General features: G+C 59.1%; 1 protein-coding gene across 6 annotated transcripts in view; it reads right to left on the bottom strand.

The window, feature by feature from the left end:
* Positions 1-18436, bottom strand: part of ARAP1 (ArfGAP with RhoGAP domain, ankyrin repeat and PH domain 1) — a 31751-nt gene that overhangs the window by 11690 nt on the left and 1625 nt on the right. For all 6 annotated transcript variants that reach the window (XR_011152605.1, XR_011152604.1, XR_011152610.1 and 3 more), the window contains exons 2-14: positions 16056-16807; positions 9732-9880; positions 8182-8249; positions 7173-7276; positions 6462-6632; positions 4843-4912; positions 4483-4603; positions 4162-4367; positions 3683-3789; positions 3401-3600; positions 3219-3304; positions 1864-2046; positions 750-924 (exon numbers count right to left, since the gene is read on the bottom strand). Coding sequence is in view for 3 of the 6 variants with exons in the window: in XM_069023764.1 (XP_068879865.1) it covers positions 750-924; positions 1864-2046; positions 3219-3304; positions 3401-3600; positions 3683-3789; positions 4162-4367; positions 4483-4603; positions 4843-4912; positions 6462-6632; positions 7173-7276; positions 8182-8249; positions 9732-9880; positions 16056-16729 (2314 nt within the window). In the remaining 3 variants the exon portion in view is untranslated. The remainder of the gene's footprint in view (positions 1-749; positions 925-1863; positions 2047-3218; positions 3305-3400; positions 3601-3682; positions 3790-4161; positions 4368-4482; positions 4604-4842; positions 4913-6461; positions 6633-7172; positions 7277-8181; positions 8250-9731; positions 9881-16055; positions 16808-18436) is intronic.

Raw genomic sequence — 18436 nt, 5'->3', positions numbered from 1 at the left:
GCTCACTGGGGTGGCTGGGAGGCCTCACAGCTCTCCCAGACACCTTTAGTGATGACACGTCAGGAAGAGCTGGGCCAGCCCCAGACCTGGGCAAATTCCAACTTCTGCAGGACAGACTTGGCGGCCAAGGCAATGTGACAGCTCTGGCAGGCACTGGCCGGCCCCCCACACCTCCGTTCCACCTGCCCAAGTGTTCCTGCCCACCTGTCCAAAGTCAGAGGTTCACCTTGCATTAGGGTGCAGATCCCGTGGGAGCCATCAGCCCCCCTGGAGTCGAATTCAAGGGCAGGGCACATCCAGCAGAATGGGACAGGTCATTAGGGGGTCAGCCCTCCCACCCCAGGGGCATGCTGGAGGTGGGAGCTGCCCATCTGACAGGGGGATGTCCCTTGAAGCTGCCTGGAATGCCCCCAGCATGCCAGGATGGTGTGGGAATACTCTCTCCTGTCCCTTCTGGTGCCTGCAACACCAGCCTGCATCCCCAGCTCCAGATCTGTGCTTCCAGCTGGAATTGAGCCCCCAGGGGCGCAGGGGGTTCCCCAAAGCCTCTCCTCCCTCTCGCGGGGTGCACAGACTCTCAAGAGTGCCAGCAGATGGAGAGACTCCTGCCAGGAAGCTGCTGGGCAGGACACAGAGCTGGGATCAGCTCAAAATGCAGCTGTGTCCCCCAGAACACCCCAGCGGCAACTCCAGGAATGTTGTTAGTGGGTGTGAGCCCATGGTGGAGCTTCAAGGGGGCCCGCCCTTACCTGAGGTTTTGTTCTGGAGCAGGAACTCCATCTGCAGCCGCTGCCCACTTCTCTCAGCCAGGGCCAGGGGTGTTGGGCACTGGGGGTCCCCGGTGTCACAGGTCACCGATGCCCCACAGAAGAGCAGAGCCTGTGTCTCTGCCAGATCACTGGTGGTGACGGCCGCACACAGAGCCTGCAGCAGAGCCAGAAAGCCAGGGGTGAAGCTGAAGGCTTCCCACCGAGGAGGAGAAGGAGACCCCCAGCAAAAGGATCTGGGTGAATGCAGTGAGCTGCCAGACCCCTGGCTGCCTCCCGGCTGCCTCCCAGCCGCCTGGTCAGAACAAAGGAGGCTCAAACTGGGAGAAAAAGTTTGGAGCCGGCTGCGAATCCCTCCCTTAAGGAGCCGGGGTGAAGTCATACGGCAACGGGGCGGGCCGGCCGAGCCAGAGTAGGAAAACAAACAAGCCCACATGCGAATTCCCTTGGCCGGCTGGGCCCCCCGTGTACCCCCACCGCTTGTGCAAACACTGGAGAAGCCCTGGCAGGGGCAAAGCCATGGCAGAGTGGGAGGCAAAGGTTGGCAGTCAGAGCACCAGGATGGCATTCCCTGTGTGACATTCCCTGTGTGACGCTCTAGTCTGGCACCCTGCCAGCAGCCAGCACATGGAATTCGTGCCATGGCTGGTGACTGGGGGTGCTGGCCAGGTACTCCTGGGGAGGGATTTCAAGCTGCCTCAACTGGGGTGTGCCCCCACCACCAGCTCCCCTAAGCCCCATCCAGCCGAGTTTGACCCCAAACAATTTCCAAGCCAGGAAGAGGTTGCCTGGCTGTGGTAGGCAGATCCTGTCTTGGACAAGGCTCTCCAGCCTGGACATGAAGCTGGTTATGCCCCATCACAGAGACATTACCCTGTCCCCACAGCTGGCTCATCCCTCCTGGAGACCCCAGGCTTTGTCTTGGGGTGCACAGTGAGGACATAGGGTGTGCAATGGGGGCTAGGGGGATATAGGCAGAAATACAGGCAGGGAGGGACGGTGGGCACTCCCAAAAGAGCCTCAGAACCCTAGCTCAGCACCACTTTGCGCCCAGGCAGAATTCCCAAGTGGGTGCTCATCCCTGGGGGCCACTGACCCTGTCAAGCTCTTCCTGGTTGCCGAAGAGTGGGTGGTAGTGGCGGTACTTGCCCTCCCGGTATTTGGCGATGAGGAAGCGCCTCCTCTCCTGGCTGCCGCTGGTGAGGCCAATGGCCTCACTGGGAGGCACATTTGCAGCCCAAAACTGGTTGGCCATCATGTTGCCAAACTGCTGGAAGAGCTGTGGGGACAAGGACAAGGAGAGGCCAATGTGACAATACTGCTGGGGCACGTAGGAGGGCTTTGTGGGGGCAGGGTGCTGCCCAGGAGAGCAGTGGGGTGCAGGAAGAGCATGGGTGGTGTAGGGGGAGTGGGGAGTGTGAGTGGGCAGGGTGCAGGTGCACCCACCCACTCCAGGCACGCAGCTTCTGACAGCCCCCATGGCTGCCAACTCCCCTTCCTGCCCCGGAAAATCACATCTGGAAAGCAGCACCCAGCTGTGGGAGGAGGGGTGGTGCTCAGCATCCATGGGGACAGATTCAAAGTGGTTTTGGTGGCCTCTTGCCACCCCACTACCCACACTGAGCAATGCCATTAAGAGGTTTAGCCCTGTCTCAGGGAGACCCACATCACTTCAACACCCACGGGAGACTCTGCCAGCACCCCGAAATTCTTAGGGGTGGAAGGGGTGCACACGAAGGTCGAGGAGGGGCGGTGCGAGCCGGGGCCCTGGAGATGCTGGGGTGGTTTCAGGCAGCATTCCCAGATGGGGGAGGGGAAAGGGAGCAGCCGCAGGCAGCAGCTGGAAGCGTGTGGGAGCTCGGGGAGCAGGCAGTGCCGGAGGCGGGGGCTGCGCGGGTGGGACGCCAAGCAGGAATGCAGGATCTGAGCAGGATGGATGGGAAGAACGGAGCCAGCCAGGCTCTGCCGGCGGGAAATGGCTGCCAGGTTAGATCTTGAAATGAATCCCAGCTCCCCCCGCCCACCCATCCCGGCCCTGGCTGCGCCGACACATTCCTCCGCGGCGGCCATACTGCTTCGGGGGACTGCTCTGCCCTCGGCCCCACGCCAATCCCGCAGCCATGGCCCCACAGCCACTCCGGCCGCTCCACAGCCATGTCCCCATGGACAAAGAGACACCATCTGTCTGTGGCGTGGGCACATAAGTGCCGCTTGTCCTCACCGGCATGCTGAACTGTATGCCAGGGGTCCACAGGGACAGAATGAAAGGCTGCTGGGGATCGTCTCCCCAGCCAAGCCACACCGTGGTGTCCCCCCAAGGGGCTGGAATCAGCCTGGAAGAGCCCTGCCGTGCTCCAGCACCCCCCAGCCCACAGCCAGCAGCTCTGCCATAGAGAGGGAACAGGGTGTCGTCCCCAAAAAGGGCTTTTTGGGACTGGTCTGTGCCAATACCTCGATCAGCTCCTCAGTCCACACCTTCCTGTCCATCTTCAGGCTCCGGACTTTGGTGATGCCAGGGCCCAATCCCCGGTGTTCCCCTGCCAGCAAGATGAACCATTAGGGACCCATTTTGGGGTGGGAAAGGTCTGGGAGTCCCCAAGGATTCCCATTTGTGCCCCTCCAGATATGAGTACCTGCACATCTCTTGCAGATGACGACACAGAGGTTGATGGAGGCCCAGTCAGGTTTGGGGGAGCCACAGTCGGCACAGAAGCGGTTGGACTCCACTGCCCAGATCCTCTCAGCCACCTCAGAGTTGGAGAGTGCCTCAGCGATGGACTGCTGCATGGCCTCTACCCATTCCTCCTTCTCCTGCTCTGAGTCAGCAGAGAAGCTGCCAGCAGGGATGGGCATGAGATACACCATGGCTCGGGGTGGGCAGCACCCTCAGCACCCCCTTGTCACCCTGGACTCACCTGAAGATCCTGTATGGTGTGGTGAGGTCAAAGCCCCGGCGATCCACCTCCTTGACGTTCCCCACATTCATCTCTATGTAGGTGATGCCAATCCCCAGCCGATAGTCCTGGTGGGGGAGGGTGGGCAAGGGATGAAGGGGGATGGATGATGGGATCCAATGCCTGGGAAGTGGGGTAACTGTGTCCCTTCCCTGCCCAGCTCTCATCCTGAGGGTACTTAGGGCACCGCAGACTCTGGAGCAGCTACAGTGGGTGTGATGCTCCTGGGAGAGCCCAAGACTCAGAGCCAGCAGAGAGGGAGGGCTGCACCTCAGAGGTCAGCACTCCGTGGCTTCTGTGCTGTCCCCATTTGAGGGGTGGCTGGCCTGGGTGTCCTGGCTCACTGCTGCTCTGCTCAGGCTGGGAGTGCAAAGGGAACAGGTCCCTCTTGAAATAGCATCAGGGTCTCCCGTAGTGCCACAGCTCCCCCAGCTACCAACCTCTGCATTCTTGTAAAGGAACACTTTGTCTCCAGCCACCACCACAAAGAGCTTGTGCTTAAAGCCCCGCAGCTCCAGGAAGCCACTCTTATCGTCTAGCTCAGTGGCACTGTCAGTGGCTGAGGACATCAATGTCCTCTCTGGAGCTTTGCTCTTCCGCTCCTCTGCAATCTGCTGCAGGGTTTGTATCCACTCGTTGCGGTCTGCTGTGGGGCCAGAGGCAAGATGCGTTAGGATCAGCCTCGGCCCAGGAGCCAATGGGACTCATCCCGTGGGCTGAGAAGGGAGAGCAGCTGGGGAACAGGGACCCCTGTCACTCACCATCATTCTCAGCCCGGAACACAAAGTTGCGGTTGTTGGTGACAACCTCAAATTTCTGGTCCCCGACGCTGGCGACGCGGGAGATGGAGGAGACAGGAATGAGCCGCTTGGAGTAGGTATCCTGCGTCAGGGAGTGGGGAGACACGCTGCTCATGGCTGTGGCCTCAGGTTCCCAATGCTCCAACTCCCATGTCCAGGAGTCTCTGAGCCTCCCACATCTCACCCCCAGCACCCAGCCATGGCTGCTCCCTGGCACAGCCACGTCTCCCACTTGGGATCCCCAGAGGGAGGTGGTCCTGCTGGGGCAGCTCCTCTGCCACCTTCTCATACCAAACCCCCAGATCCATCTTCTCCACCCACCTTTTCACTGTCAAAATAGCGGAGGTAATCAGCATCAAGCTTCACCCAGCGCTTCTGGTAGATGTAGGACCTGGGAGGGGACCGGAGGAACCCGTTGGAGGGGATGTCCTTGAACTCAGGATGATTGTGCTTGCGTGTTCACGCCCCAGTTGCCAAAAGCCTGGGGCTACCTCACCATTGATCCTGCCCTGTGTCCCCAGCCCTCGATGTCCCCAACCCTCCATCCTGTGCCATGTCCCCAGCCCTACTTCCTGTGCTATGTCCCCAGTCCTCTATCCTGCACCGTGATGAGAGGCCTGTCCCAGCCAGCCCTTGAAGTCCCCAGCCATTGATCCTGTGCCCTCATGTTGCTGTTGGGGACAAAAATGGGGACTTCATGCTTTCTTCCAGGCACCAATTAAAACATGGAGCTGAGAACAAGGGCTGCCCCTAACAACCAGGCAGGGTTCAATCCATATTCCAGGATGTGGAGGTACATTCCAGGCGGGATCATTGACACCTGAGCAGAGAGAGAAGCTGTGCATCTCTATCAGGATGGGGATACGGATGAGAGGCAGGACCCTGGGACTGGAAGAGAGCCCACCAGAGATCCCTTTGCCCTCCCCAGCTGAGCATGCAGACCAACCACACACCACAGGGAAAGGCAGGACATTCTCCAGCCCATCGCTGGCTGCAGAAGCCAAGCCCTTTCTAACACAGCTCCAGCAAGCCCTGCCATGCAGCCCCCTACCAGCACTGAACCCCCAGGTCCCCCTTGCTGGTGGGACTGAGGCCTTGTGCAGTGGCAGGGACACAGTGGTTGCTGAAGGGCTTGTTTACTCAGGCAAGGTTTGCTGGAGCAGCTTCCCAGGGACCTTCCAGCTGCTCTCACTTCCCCAGCAGCGCAGCTGCTCAACAGAGCTGAGCTTCCTGCTCCTCCTCGGTGGAACTGCTACCTTGGGGCTTCCTCGGAGCCCAGATTAAGTATCCATCACATCTCCTGCTTGATCATTGCCTCCCAGGTAGTGCAGGAGCTCTTTGAGTGGGCTCCCTGTGCACACTGTGCTGACTGTGCTCACTGGGTTCACTGGGCTCCCTATGACTCCCTGGCTCACTCACCCTGGAGCACACAGACACAAGCCCATCACTTCCCCTGTTTTACTCCTGCACCACCCTGACTTTCCACCATGAGCCCAGGATTGGGGGCTGCCATCCCATGGGATAGGGGCCATCACCACCTCCTCCTGCAGCAAACCCAGGGATCCCAAAAGCACGGGTCAGCCCAGACACCCCATCTCATCCCTGACAGCTTCTCTTGTGGTCACCGCTATTCCAGGGCTCCCCCAGAGGAAAGGCAGCTGTTTTCCCAGTGATGCAGGAGGAGGAAGCTCGAGCTCCAGCCTCCCCTCCTACTCAGCCAAGTCAGTACAACCACTGGTGGCACCTGCTCTGAGAAAGGCTCTTCCATGAAAAATTGGTGGTTCTAATCTAAATAACAGGTTAGAAGGGAGTGGAAGGAACGCCTAGCAATGGATTTTCACCAAAGCAAAAGTACACCCCCATGAGCAGGAATTACAGGTGGGAAAAGGAGGGGACAATCACCCTTACATGTCACACAGGGACCCCAGTACATCACTCACCCCTGTGGTGGGTTCTTGTCCAGCCACCCTGCTCTGATGGTGGGTGACAGTGGGGTGGTGGCACTGGTGCCATCCATGCTGTCACTGAGTGGGCCGAGGCTGCTGCCAGGGAAGCAGGCAGGTGCAGGCAGATGCAGGCTGGGGTCCCTGTCACTCCAGCTGCTGCCACCACTGGGGATGAGGAGCCAAGGGAGAGGGTTAAGAGCTGGCAGGTCCCGGGAGGGGCTGAGGCTCCCCCGCATGCTTCAGCCTCCCTGTGACCTTCCCTGAGGCACAGGCAATGCAGGCCAGCTGTATGCAAGCGGGGACACTGGGGACAGTCCCCTCAGTGGGGTCCCAGCATGTCCCCCAGCCCCAGGGACAGCCCAGGCCTGAGTCCCAGCTCTGGGAGGGGGGATAGGGGCACCCCGAAGACCGCAGCCCCAACCCAGTGATGTGCAGAGCTGCTCTCTGCTCACACACGCTCACATGTGCTCCCATGCACAGGCCCTGTGTGTACGCATGTGTGCACACTGTGGAGCTGTGCACACACAAGAAGCCCTGACCTGTGTACTCACCCGCCCTGCCATGCACAAGAGCTCTCTGCCTGTGTTCACACCCCCCCCACAGAGAACCACTCCCTGGTACATGCACACATATCCCTTGCCTATACATGCACACAGCCGCACACACACATGTCCCCTGCACACAGCATGGCAGCCAAGCTCATACTTGGCAGGGGGTGCATCGGGGTGGTCCTCGCCGAACTCATCGTCACTGAAGAGGCTGTTGAAACGCAGGGACCATGGTCGCCCCATCCTAGGCTCAGCATCTTCCTGCAGAGACACACACAGGTGACATGGGGGGTCTCCTTGGTGCCCCCACTGTACCGTGAGGGTGCAGGGTAGTTGGAAAGAGAGGGGACACGATGCTGTGTCACCAGCCCATCCCCAGCTCAACAGTGCCAGGGTGCCCAGGAAGAGGCATGCTGAGGCTCACAGAGAGAGGGAAGTACAGTCAAGGGAGGAGCTGAACACCAGGATGGTTATTTATAGCAGCTAAAAATGTCGGAGCTTCATGAGAAATCCAGTATCGCCTCCTTGGCCCTGGTGTTCCCAAGCAAAGGCAGATGGGGGATTTAGGTGCTCAGGGGGCTCTGCAGATGCTGGGACTCCCCAAATCCATCCATTCCCACCCCAGGGAGCAAGGGAAGCAGATAGAAATTCACAGTCCAGGGATTACATTCAAGATGCAGTGCTGGAGAGATCTACTAGCACACACTCTGAGCACGAGTGTGGCAGGGTGCTGCACAGCTGTGGGTGCTCCCCAGAGACCCCAGAGGACACAGTGAGTGCTTCCTCGGAACACTGGGGTGAGACCTGGTGGGTGCTCCCCAGGGACCGTCGAGTTCCAGCACCACTGAAAGACCTGGTAGGTACTTCCTGAGAACACTGAAGGACCCAGTTCCAGCTCTGGGGTTCCAACCTCCATGGGAGACCCAGTGGGTGCTTCCTGGGAACCCCGGGGTTCCACTCCCCATGGGAGACCCAGGGGGTACTCCCTAGGGACCTATGGGAGACCCAGCGGGTGCTCAGTGAGGCAGAACCCCCTTTCTAGCTACTGCCAACATGCTCCTCCAGCCCTAACCGGTATCTGTGTAGCATCCCAAGGCCAGTACCTGTCCTTAGGGCCAGTCACCCTGCTAGCTCCTGCCCACCTCCAGCCCCATGGTGGGACCAACCTTGGCCATCTCCCCCGTCGGTCTGGCTAATTCCTCCTCCCGTGCTGAGTCCTCGTAGTCTGAGTCATCTGACAAAGGAGAGGGAAACGCTGGGAATCAGCTGGGGTGGAGCAAGGGGTCCCGATTTCCCCTGCTACCCTGGAGCTTGTGGGGAGGGTGAGGATGCAGGCACGGCTGGCTTCCCCTTGCTTTGCCCTTGGCAAATAACCACCCCATCCCTGTGACAAAAAAGGTTTTATCAAGGAGTTTGGGGAAGGGCAAAGTCCTGCTAGTGGCACTTCCCAGCACTGTCACAACACTCGCCAGAACAGGACTTGGTGACATCAGCCCCAGCACTATGGTTTCACCCAGGCTCTTGTGTCTCTGCCTGGGAGCTCCTGCTGCTGGGGGTTCCCAGGGGCTTTTCCCACAGCTTGTTTTCCAGGGTGGACTCCCCTCCCTCCTCTTCCATTCCTTATCAGCTCCCAAGCTTGTGCACCATGGAAATGAGATCCCAGAGGATGATGGGAGCGAGTGATGGTTCCTCTCACCCAGCACCCACATCAGCAGGAATCCTGGTCAGGATTGTAAACCCATAAGGAACAAGTGCCCCCAGACAGCCTGGCCCTGGCAGACACCCACTCCCAAATCCCACTGAGAATCTGGAGCAGAATCCTCCCAAAACCCCAACCCAGATAATGGTGTTTGGGCCCTGGAAGAAGGTGAGGATGCTCCCAGGTTGCTGGGGGTTGAGGGGTGCAGGTAGATGCTCACCTTGGCACCACAGAAACCCCCTGCAGCCTCTGCATCCCAAACCCATCAGGGTGGGAGCAGCTTTCCTCCCTGCAGCCCCCAACAGATAAGCTCCCTGTCCACGGCTTCTCCCACGACTTCTGAAACACACCCCAGCTCCCAGTTAAACCAGTGCTGCTTCCTGCAGGTTCGCTGGCCCTGAGAAGTACCCAGTAGCCCACACAGCTCAGCCCTTCCCCCTCCTTCCAGCAGAGGTATTCCAGTTGAATCATAGTCCAACGAGGGCTGCACCCCAAGACCAAACCTTCACCCCTCCATGGGGGTCCCCAACTCAGCATTGCTCCTGGCAGTGGGCTGAGCCCCAGGGATAGCCTGAGGAAGGGGCTGGGGGATGCAAAGGCACAGTCCTGGGACTTCAGAACCAGGGACATCTGCATTTCAGCCCCCTGATAGGTTCACTTTTCCTCTGTGAGTGCGTGTGGGCGCTTCCAGCACCCACAGAAACCTTTGCTCTGCCCTAGGAACATGCACCCAAACCCCCAGTCCACATCTTGCATCCCTGAAACATCCAACCTAGGTCTTACACCCCTTCCCTGAAGCCCCCAGCTCAGACCTCACACACCCTAAATCCCCCAGCCCACATCTTGCACCCCTGGCACCCCCAGCCCAGAAGGCAAGAAAGAGGATAGAGAAGAAAGGGACCCCAGCAAGGACAGAGGAACAAATGAACAGGAAGGAAGGCACAGCACCCATGGGATGGAAATCCCAAAGGAAGATTTGTGACAGGGGAAGACTGGAGGGGCCCCCCTTGTACTCACCAAACTCTGGCACAAAGGGAAGTGTGGCCTTGGAGGGGAGCACTGGTGGCGTCAGGGCTGGTGTCTTCGTGCGAGGCAGGGGAAACAGGGGGGACAGGGTGACACTGGGTGCTCTTTCAGTGATGGGGAGCTCCTCTTTGGCAGGGATGCTGTGCGAGAGAGGAGCAAGCACTGCCTTATGCCAGCTCCTGCCCCACTTCCCACCCTGATACACCTGTGGGGGGTCACAGAGGACCCCCAAACCCACAAACCAATTCCTAAGATTCCATGGCAAAGCCTTTCCTGTGCTTTATATGACTACTTTTCTAGCCTGGAAATGTTTTCCTGGCATCCAACGTCACTCTCCTGTGTGTGCTCCACAGCTCAGGATCCCTATCTGGCTCTGGGACACCCCAAGCTGCCCACAGCCTTGAAGCCACATCCCAGAGCAGGTTGTTTTCTTTCCTCCAGTCTAAACAATGGCAGAGCCACTTCCTTAGCTGGTTTGCTGGTGGCCACAGGGTTCCCTGAGCAGGATGGGAGTCCTAGGGATGCTCTGTGCCATTCCTTATAGTGGGGTGGACACTGGAGATCTGGGGTGGCTGGTACGGTAGCAAGAACTCCTGGAAATGGAGCTTCTCCTGGGTCAGTGAGCCATGCCCCCAGCCCCAAAACCTTGACCAGTGTGGAGAGGGACCATGGGAACTGTCCTCCTCCCACAGAGCCCCTGAGCAGCTGGGCTCAGACACTCCTACCTCCTGTTCCTTGCTTCCTGCCTTCCTGAGACTCAAAGGTAATGGTGTTTTCAAGGGCAGGAAATTAAGAAGTTTCTCCAGAGTATAAAAATACAAAATACAAGGCACCTTTGGAGCGTCCCTGAATCCAGGGAGAGGGAAGAGGTAGTGGGCAGAATTTCCATCCCAAGCCCCAGGTAGGTGAGTCCCAGGGGACCTGCATGCTGGCACCATCCCCATCCTTGCTCCAGCTACCTCACACCGCAGCCACAAGAAGGAACAGCTGGTTAGACTGGATATTGGGAAGAAGTTCTTCCCTCTGAGGGTGGTGAGGCCCTAGCACAGGTTTCCTAGAGAAGCTGTGACTGCCCCATGCCTGGAAATGTTCAAGGCCAGGTGGGATGGGGCTTGGAGCAGCCAGGTCTAGTGGGAGGTGTCTCTGCCCTTGGGAGGGGGGGTAGGACTAAATGAGCTTTAGGGTCCCATCCAAACCAAGCTAAGATTACATGATTCCGTGGCCAAGACTGCCATTAGTACCCCATGGTTTCTGGGGATGTGCCTCCTAACACCATGGCTCATTGCACAAGAGCTTTCCCTTAGCTTGGGATGAGCTGGAGAGGAAACTTCTCCCTGGCTAGAGCAGGAAGCAGGGGAAGACAGGAGTGCTGGCTCTCCCTGGGTCAGCCTGACCTCATTTCTCAGCAGCTATTTCCATGGGAACCAGCCACAACCATCCATACATTAGGGAATGCTGGCAGGGAAGGAGGGGAGCATGGGCAGGGGAGTGTGGGCAGGGGGGCCCAGCAGCATTGATCGCAACACCACCAGGCAGGAGCTGCTGGGGCACCCAGGTGTGCAGGGACCCGGAGACATGGAGGTGACAGTGCACAAGCCACAGAGCCTCCAGCAAGAGCCTGGCTGGGGTCTGCATCTGTGCAGCCACCTAGGATGGTGTTTGCCCCCTGGGCTGCAGTTGGGGGGCTGCAGCACAAGCCCCATGGCCAGCAGTGAGATGACAAGCCTCAAGCCAGGACAATCCTCGTCTCATGGATGGGGACTTCTCAGGAGGGTTTCTGGCCCAGCCCCAGTCCTGTCCAGCCCCTAGCTCCACTATCCCAGGGACCAGCAGGATGGGCACTCACAGAGCTCAGGCACAAATAACACCCCAGTTCCCAAAAACACCCTCCCCACTGGTCTGCCTGCTCTCCATGTCATCATCTGCTGCTGTAGCATCCCTGGGCTTCATGTCCCCCCATGGCTCCATGGGATAGTGTGGGTGCTCCATCACCTCCTGCACCCCCTGGCCCCCCATGCAGCCATGCCCAAAGGATGCCTGTCCTGCTCCAGGCAGGGTCTGGCTGGTGCCACCTCTGCCATTAGAGAAGTGGCAAACCAGTGCCTTATGTGCTGTCCCTTATCTGAGCAGCACCTTATCTGCTGTCCCTTATCTAGGCCTCCCTTCTAAAGGGGGCAGAAAGGGCTGTTCTCCCACAGGCACCACCCCAAAGCCAAACCTCTGCCCAGGCCACCACCCCTGCCCAGCTCACCCAGCCCTCCAAAAAGGAGTCTTCTGTCATCACTTTCTTTGACATCACTTTCTACAGCCCCCCTCCCCCCACCAGCTGCTCAGGGGGTTGCTCTAATCCCTAGACCATCCCCTGGGCATGCAGAGGGGGTGCCCCTCTCACTGACAGCCTCCCCCCACGATCAGGGTGCAGACATGAGCATCCACGGCTCATGGGACCCTCTGTGGGGTGTCTAGGTCTGAGCCATCAGTGGCCAAAACTGGGGGGCTTACAGCCCCACTGCTGGCATTGGGAGGGGGGCATCAAGTCCGGAAGTGGTGAGAGAGAGCTCCTGGTGTTGAACACGGTTGCTGCCATCAACCTGTGGGAGGTAGTATCTCAGACATCCCACACCCAGCAGGGCTGGGATGATCCTATCAGCTCGTGGCACAGGGGTGCTTGGGGTGGCCCAGGGTTTGGGGGGATGGTGAGAACCCGGAGGTGAACATGGCCTGGAGGAAACCACAATATGGCTCTGCAAGCAGCTAGGAGGAAGCACCAGGGACCACGGCAGCACAGCCGGAAGCGAGGGGAGATGGGTGGGTGGCGTCACCCCAGAAATGCCCAGGTCACTTGCTCTGCTCCCAGGCTGTCTGCATACACAGGGGTGCTCTGGCTCTTACTCAGCCCTCATGCTCAGAGGTCCCTCCCCTGTGGGCACTCCCACCTCCACAAGGGATTATGGTGGGGGCTCATCCCCACCCAGAGACAGGGCCAGACCAATGCAGCTGCCTCACAGCTGCTGGCAAAGAGCCCCAGCTCCAACCTGGATGCAGCGAGCATCACCCTGATGTGGGCAAGTACCATCCAAACCTGGGCAAACATCACCCTAATGTGGGCATCACCACAGCATGGGCAAAGATCATCCAGGTGTGAGCAACTATCAGCCTCAATATGGGCCAGCATCCCCCACTGTTGTTGGTCTTTGGGCAGCCCAGCAATATCCCCCCCACCCCCAGGCCTTTCGTGTTCACTGGCTGCAGGCACCCAGGTCAGGTCCCCCCATGGGGGCAGGAGATGGGTTTGGGGCCAACAGCAGCACCCTGGGGCTGTGGAGCTCCCTCCAACCCAGCGCAGGGCACTTTAGCCAGTCACCCATCACTCCAGGGAGCCCCAGTGTGGGTAGCTTCCCAAGCTCCCAGCACATACTGCCCCACACGCAGTGCCAGGACCCAACATCGGCCACAGGGTGACTCATACCCTCATCCTCCTGAATGCACTCCTTGTCTGTGCCAGCTGTCCTGCACCACGGCACCTCCTCCATCCATGGGCATGGCCAGGCACTGGCACTGGCCAAAGAGTCATAGAATCATGGAATGGTTTGGTTGGGAAAGGACTTTAAAGCTTATCTCACACCATGGGCAGAGACACGTACAACCCTAGGTTATTCTAAGTCCCATCCAACCTGGCTTTGAACATTTCCAGGGATGGGGCAGCCACAGCTTCTCTGGGCAGCCTGTGCCAGAGCTCACCACCGTCAGAGGGAAGAATTTCTTAGGAGATGATAGCTCTTTATTTTTAAATAATTATTTTTAAATAATCCCCAAATGTTCTCAAAACAAGAACCCACCTGTAGCAAATATATTCCTGGTCATACAATTAAAGTAACTTTTGAGATGTGTTTTGGGGTTCAGCTGGTTAGTCCTGAACTCCCCAATATATCCATATAATACACATATAACATATATATGGATGCACAGATATACTCCTGTATATACTCACTACAACATCAAAAACTATGTGAGAAATACATATATACACATATACACCCATCTATACACACTTACACCCATACATACTCCCTTCTGTCGCTGCCAAGCCCCAATGCATACATGTAATCTATTTGTTACGAGTGCATCATGGCACACCAGGTGCCAGGGCCCTATGGCCACCCACCAGGGCTCTGCCATGGTGACCCCAGAGTCCCCCAAGCCACTGGAGCACCCTTGTGTCCTGGGGGTGCTGTTCAGCCACCGCCACCTGGCGAGGCCACAGGCCCATCCCCTCCTGATTGCCATGGTCCTGCATTCAGCTCCCAAGGGACCCTAATGCACCCCCAAATCCCTCGGGGCAGCTCCAGGGGGGAATCCCAGCCCCCGAGTTCCAGTGCACAGCTTTCGGGGTGCCGTCCCAGGGTGGGCAGCGCCTGTTCCGCGGCAGAGCGCCCGTCCCCGGGGCAGCAGGAACTGGGGGACCAACAATGCCTGTGGGCACACAGGTCAGGGCAGGAAACACCCGCTGGAGCCGGCAGAGCGAAGACTCGCACCCGGTAGCGCCGGCAGCGCTAGATCCCATTCCAAAAATCCCTCCGCCCCGGCCCCCGCCGCCTGCCTGTGTGCGGCACGCCTGGCACTGTGCCAGCCGTGCCCCCTACCTGGGCAGGTGAGAGGAACCCCGGTGGGACCGATCAGCAGCACGGGGAGGGCTGGGGGAGGCCGGCGGGGAGCGGAGCTTCTCACCCCGGCACTTCCTGCACTGCAGCAAAAACTTCCTGAGCTGGCCGGAGCAGCGGCATGGCCGGCACCAAATCGTCAGCACAGCCGGCACCAAATCGTCAGCACAGCCGGTACCAAATCCTCAGCACGGCCAGTACCAAATCCTCAGCACGGCCAGTACCAGAACTCTGGCACAGCTGGCACCAAACACCCAGCACGGACGGAACTAAACCCACGGCACAGCTGGCACCAAACCAGCACGGCAAGTACCAAACCCATGGCACGTCCAGCACCAAGCCAGCACAGCTTGCGCCAAAGTGGCAGCCATTGGCCTCATTATGCCCGGTGAGCCTCCTGGCCAGGGCAGGATGGAGAGTGGCTCCAGGAGGATTTGGGTGACTATCTTGGTGCAGAAATGCAGTGGTAGGAACAGTTCCTGGGGTGCCAGGATGGACACTGTTGATCCGGAGTCCAAGGAGCCCTAGGGACAGGTGCTGCCCACTCCATGGCATGCCAGCACCCCACATCAGCTGCCTGAGCCCCCTGCCCAGCTCAGCATCCCAGGCCACTCCCTGCTGCATCAGCACCAGGTAGGGGTCAGAGCACAGGCAAAGGGATCACCTCCACCCACCTTACCACAAAAAGCCCTCTGGGGCAGAGGGATGGGAAGCTGGAGGGGGAGCCCAGCCACCAGCCCTCCCATTCTCATCCTGACTACACACGAGGTCCCATCCAGCACCATCACTCAGGACAAACCCAACCCCACTCCCAGGACCCCCCTCAGGGGACCAGCAAGACACCCTAGCTCCAGGATCATATCCTTTAGAATGCTGGGAAGTCTGTGGGTCCTGGGGAGGTTGCAGGGGAGGACTCCCTGGAGGGGGCCACACAAGCTTGCTGACATTCCCCCACCTCACCCTGCGAGGGTGCTGGCACCCAGGAGCTCCTCTGCCCCCTCCAAACTGCACTCCCAGTCCTCACTCCGCACCTGCCTGTGCTCCACAGGATTTGGGAGTGCACTGGGGAGGTTGGGACATCAAAGGAGGGGCTGCAAGCACTGCTGTCCCCAAATTCCAGCCTGCTCCGATGTCATCTGGCCACAGCAGCTGACAGCAACTTTGCCCCACGCTGTCTCTGCGCTGCGGTTCACTGTGTTGCATCGACTGGTGTAAGAGTTCCTCAGGCTTCAGCACTGCCCACATTGCAGGTGTGGGCAAGGCAGGGCTCTACATTGTTGCAGGGACTGCGCCCCAGCCCATGCCAGGCTCAGGTGACCTGGGTGACTGGAGTGATCAGAGTGGGTACTCCAGCCACAGCCAAAATAAATATCTCAGTCACGCCCTGGTGCTGGTAGCCCTGGGAAATGTGCTGTGGCCTGGGGCAGAGATACCCCCAGCGGTTGTGCTGGGTTTGGGGGGAGGATTAGTACCCTCATGGGATGTGCTGGGGCTGGGAGTATCCCCAGGAGATGTGCTAAGGTCTGGGGAGGGTATAGGTACCCCAGGCAACCCATGTCGTGACCCTGAGGGTCCCACCCACATGACAGTAGCTCCCCCACAGACCCTGCCACCTTTGGCCATCCCCAATCCCATGCCCCTGCCACCCCCTTACCTCCTCTGGGACACAGCCCTGGGGGGGAGCACAGGGGGGCGGTCGGGCAGTGGGGGGCCCTTCAGGCTCTGGCACTTGGTTTCCAGTTGGTGTCGCTTGGCTGGCAGCGGTGGCAGTGGGGGTCTTGCCTGGCTGTCAGCAGGGGGCTTATCCCCAAGGACTGGTGGTGAGGGGTCCTCCAGGGCTGGGAGATGGCTGCAGGGCGGAGGGCAGGGCTCAGGGCTGCCCCCCGATAGTGATGGCGAGAATTTGAGGGGGGGGCGGCAGCCCACCCTGGGTGGGATGGGTGGGGGCAGCTGGGCGAAGCTTGCACCCCGCTCCGGCTCCAGCAGTGGCGTCCCACCGGGCACTGGCAGGCACCGGGGCTCCAGCTGCTCCGGCCCTGTTGCAGTGCTCAGGCGGAAGATGTGGCGTTTCATGGGGACAGGTTTACTGGCAGGGGGCTGCTGAGTCCTGGCAGGCAGTGGGGCCTCAGCGAAGGCTTTCTGCAACCCCAGGAGGATGCGGCGGCGGTGGCCGGGCAGCAGCACCCCAAGGCGGGTGAGCCCCTCGTCCGTCAGAGCCCGGCAGTCCCACACTGACCACAGCTCGCTTTGCTGGAAGCTCTCCACGTACTGGTCAAGGTGAAGGGCAGACAGCCAGGCGGCCACCGGCAGAGACCCCTCCTCCTCCATGGCAGGGGGCTGGCCACAGAAACTTGCACCACTCAGTGCATCTCCTATTGCCAGTGAGGCTCAGGATGACATCAGGAGCTGGGAACAGAGACAACAGGATCAGGATCAGTCCCAAGACACACACCAGTTGAAACCTGGGGTCCCAAAACCAACATTCCCACTTGGTTTTCCTATGGCCTCCAACCATGCTGTGTCCCCAGGATCACCGAATCCTGAACTGGGGGGCTGCAGGAGTGTGGAAATGCTGGAGGGTCCCACTTTAGGCATTGAAACATACAGGCCATCCCCTTAGAGGTGAAGGCACCATGGGGCCCCAGCATGGTCCCAGGGGGTGACATTTGGGCTGAGGGACAGAGCAGTGGGGGAAGGGTGTCCCACATTGTGGATAATCAGGGAATATGCCTGAATATGCCTGATTCAAGGGCAGAGGAACTGTTGGCTGCACCTCAGGGCTGTCACCCTCCAGGATGCAGCTCTCCAGTTTACAGCAGCAAGCCAGGATGGAGTGACATGTACAGTTGGATCCAGAAGGCTGTCCCCTCTTCCAGGCTGTCCCCATCACAGCAGTGGCAGGGTGCTGCTGCTGGAGTCCCCAACCCAAATGGCACGAAACCCCTCCTCACAGACCATATGCCCACCACAGCATTGTTCCCAGCTCCAGAGCCCTTTCTGTCCTTGGCATTGCTCCAGCATGGCACCCTGGGGTGCTGGCAGAGCACCTGTGCAGCACCCTTGGTGCACACACCTAGCAGAGTGCCCTTGTGGCACCCAGAGCTTGGGACATGGGGGCTCGCTTGGTGTCCCAGCTCCTGCAGCAGAACACCCATCCCACACCATAGCTGTTGGCGGGGCAAATCCCTGTTATCCCAACAAGCAGCAGATGGAATATCCTGCCCTTCCCACCCACCAGCATCACAGCCTTGGCAAGCTCCGGGCAGGAGGCAGATCCCATCATGCCGGCACACACAGCACTGGTAGTGACCCTGGCACCATCTTATTTTGGGTTTGCTGGAGGTTTTTTTAGACCTGCTAAGAAGGAGCCAGAGGATTTCCTGGAGCCATAAATAGGCTGGTCTGATCTGCTGTCAGAGTCACACTTTCTGTGACTCAGGCAGGTCCCAGCCCTCAGCAGCACTTGCGGTTTCAGTGCACAGTGCATAGCTGAGCAAGGCTCATCCTCCACCCAGCACTAACTGGACACTGCCAAGCTTGAGGCACCATGGGGTCCCCACAGCCAGTGACCCCTACACCTCCAGACACCAGCATCCCAGTGGTGCTGCTGGGATCTGGCCACAATGCCACTTCCCTTGGCACAGTTTGACTTTCCTTCAGGCTTCAAGGACCAAGCGTCCAAGGAAGGAGCAAGGGGACCCAGGGCTGGCTGAGCCCTGTGGCTCCTTGCTGGCAGCACCAGCAAAACCAGCAGTACCAAGGACCTTCCCATTGGTCCCAGCAATCCCAACCAGCAGCACAAAAATCCCTGGATCAGAATAAAATTCCCTCTCCCACCTCCACACCTAGAAAGCCCTCATCTATTATTGAAAATGGATAAGTGATGGTGCTGGGTGACATTGCTGTCACCAGATCCCAGTGACACTGACACAGGCAGGCTCAACCCCAGCTGGGTGCTGCCTGCAGAGGCAAAACACCATGGAGGAGCAGAGGGAAACACGGTGACACCAGTATGGGGCTCCCACAAATGTTGCC

The sequence above is a fragment of the Aphelocoma coerulescens genome, chromosome 1 (assembly GCF_041296385.1).
Source record: "Aphelocoma coerulescens isolate FSJ_1873_10779 chromosome 1, UR_Acoe_1.0, whole genome shotgun sequence".
NCBI lineage: Eukaryota > Metazoa > Chordata > Aves > Passeriformes > Corvidae > Aphelocoma > Aphelocoma coerulescens.
Note: the sequence above shows the minus strand (reverse complement) of the source record. Positions and strands in the feature narration are given on the sequence as shown.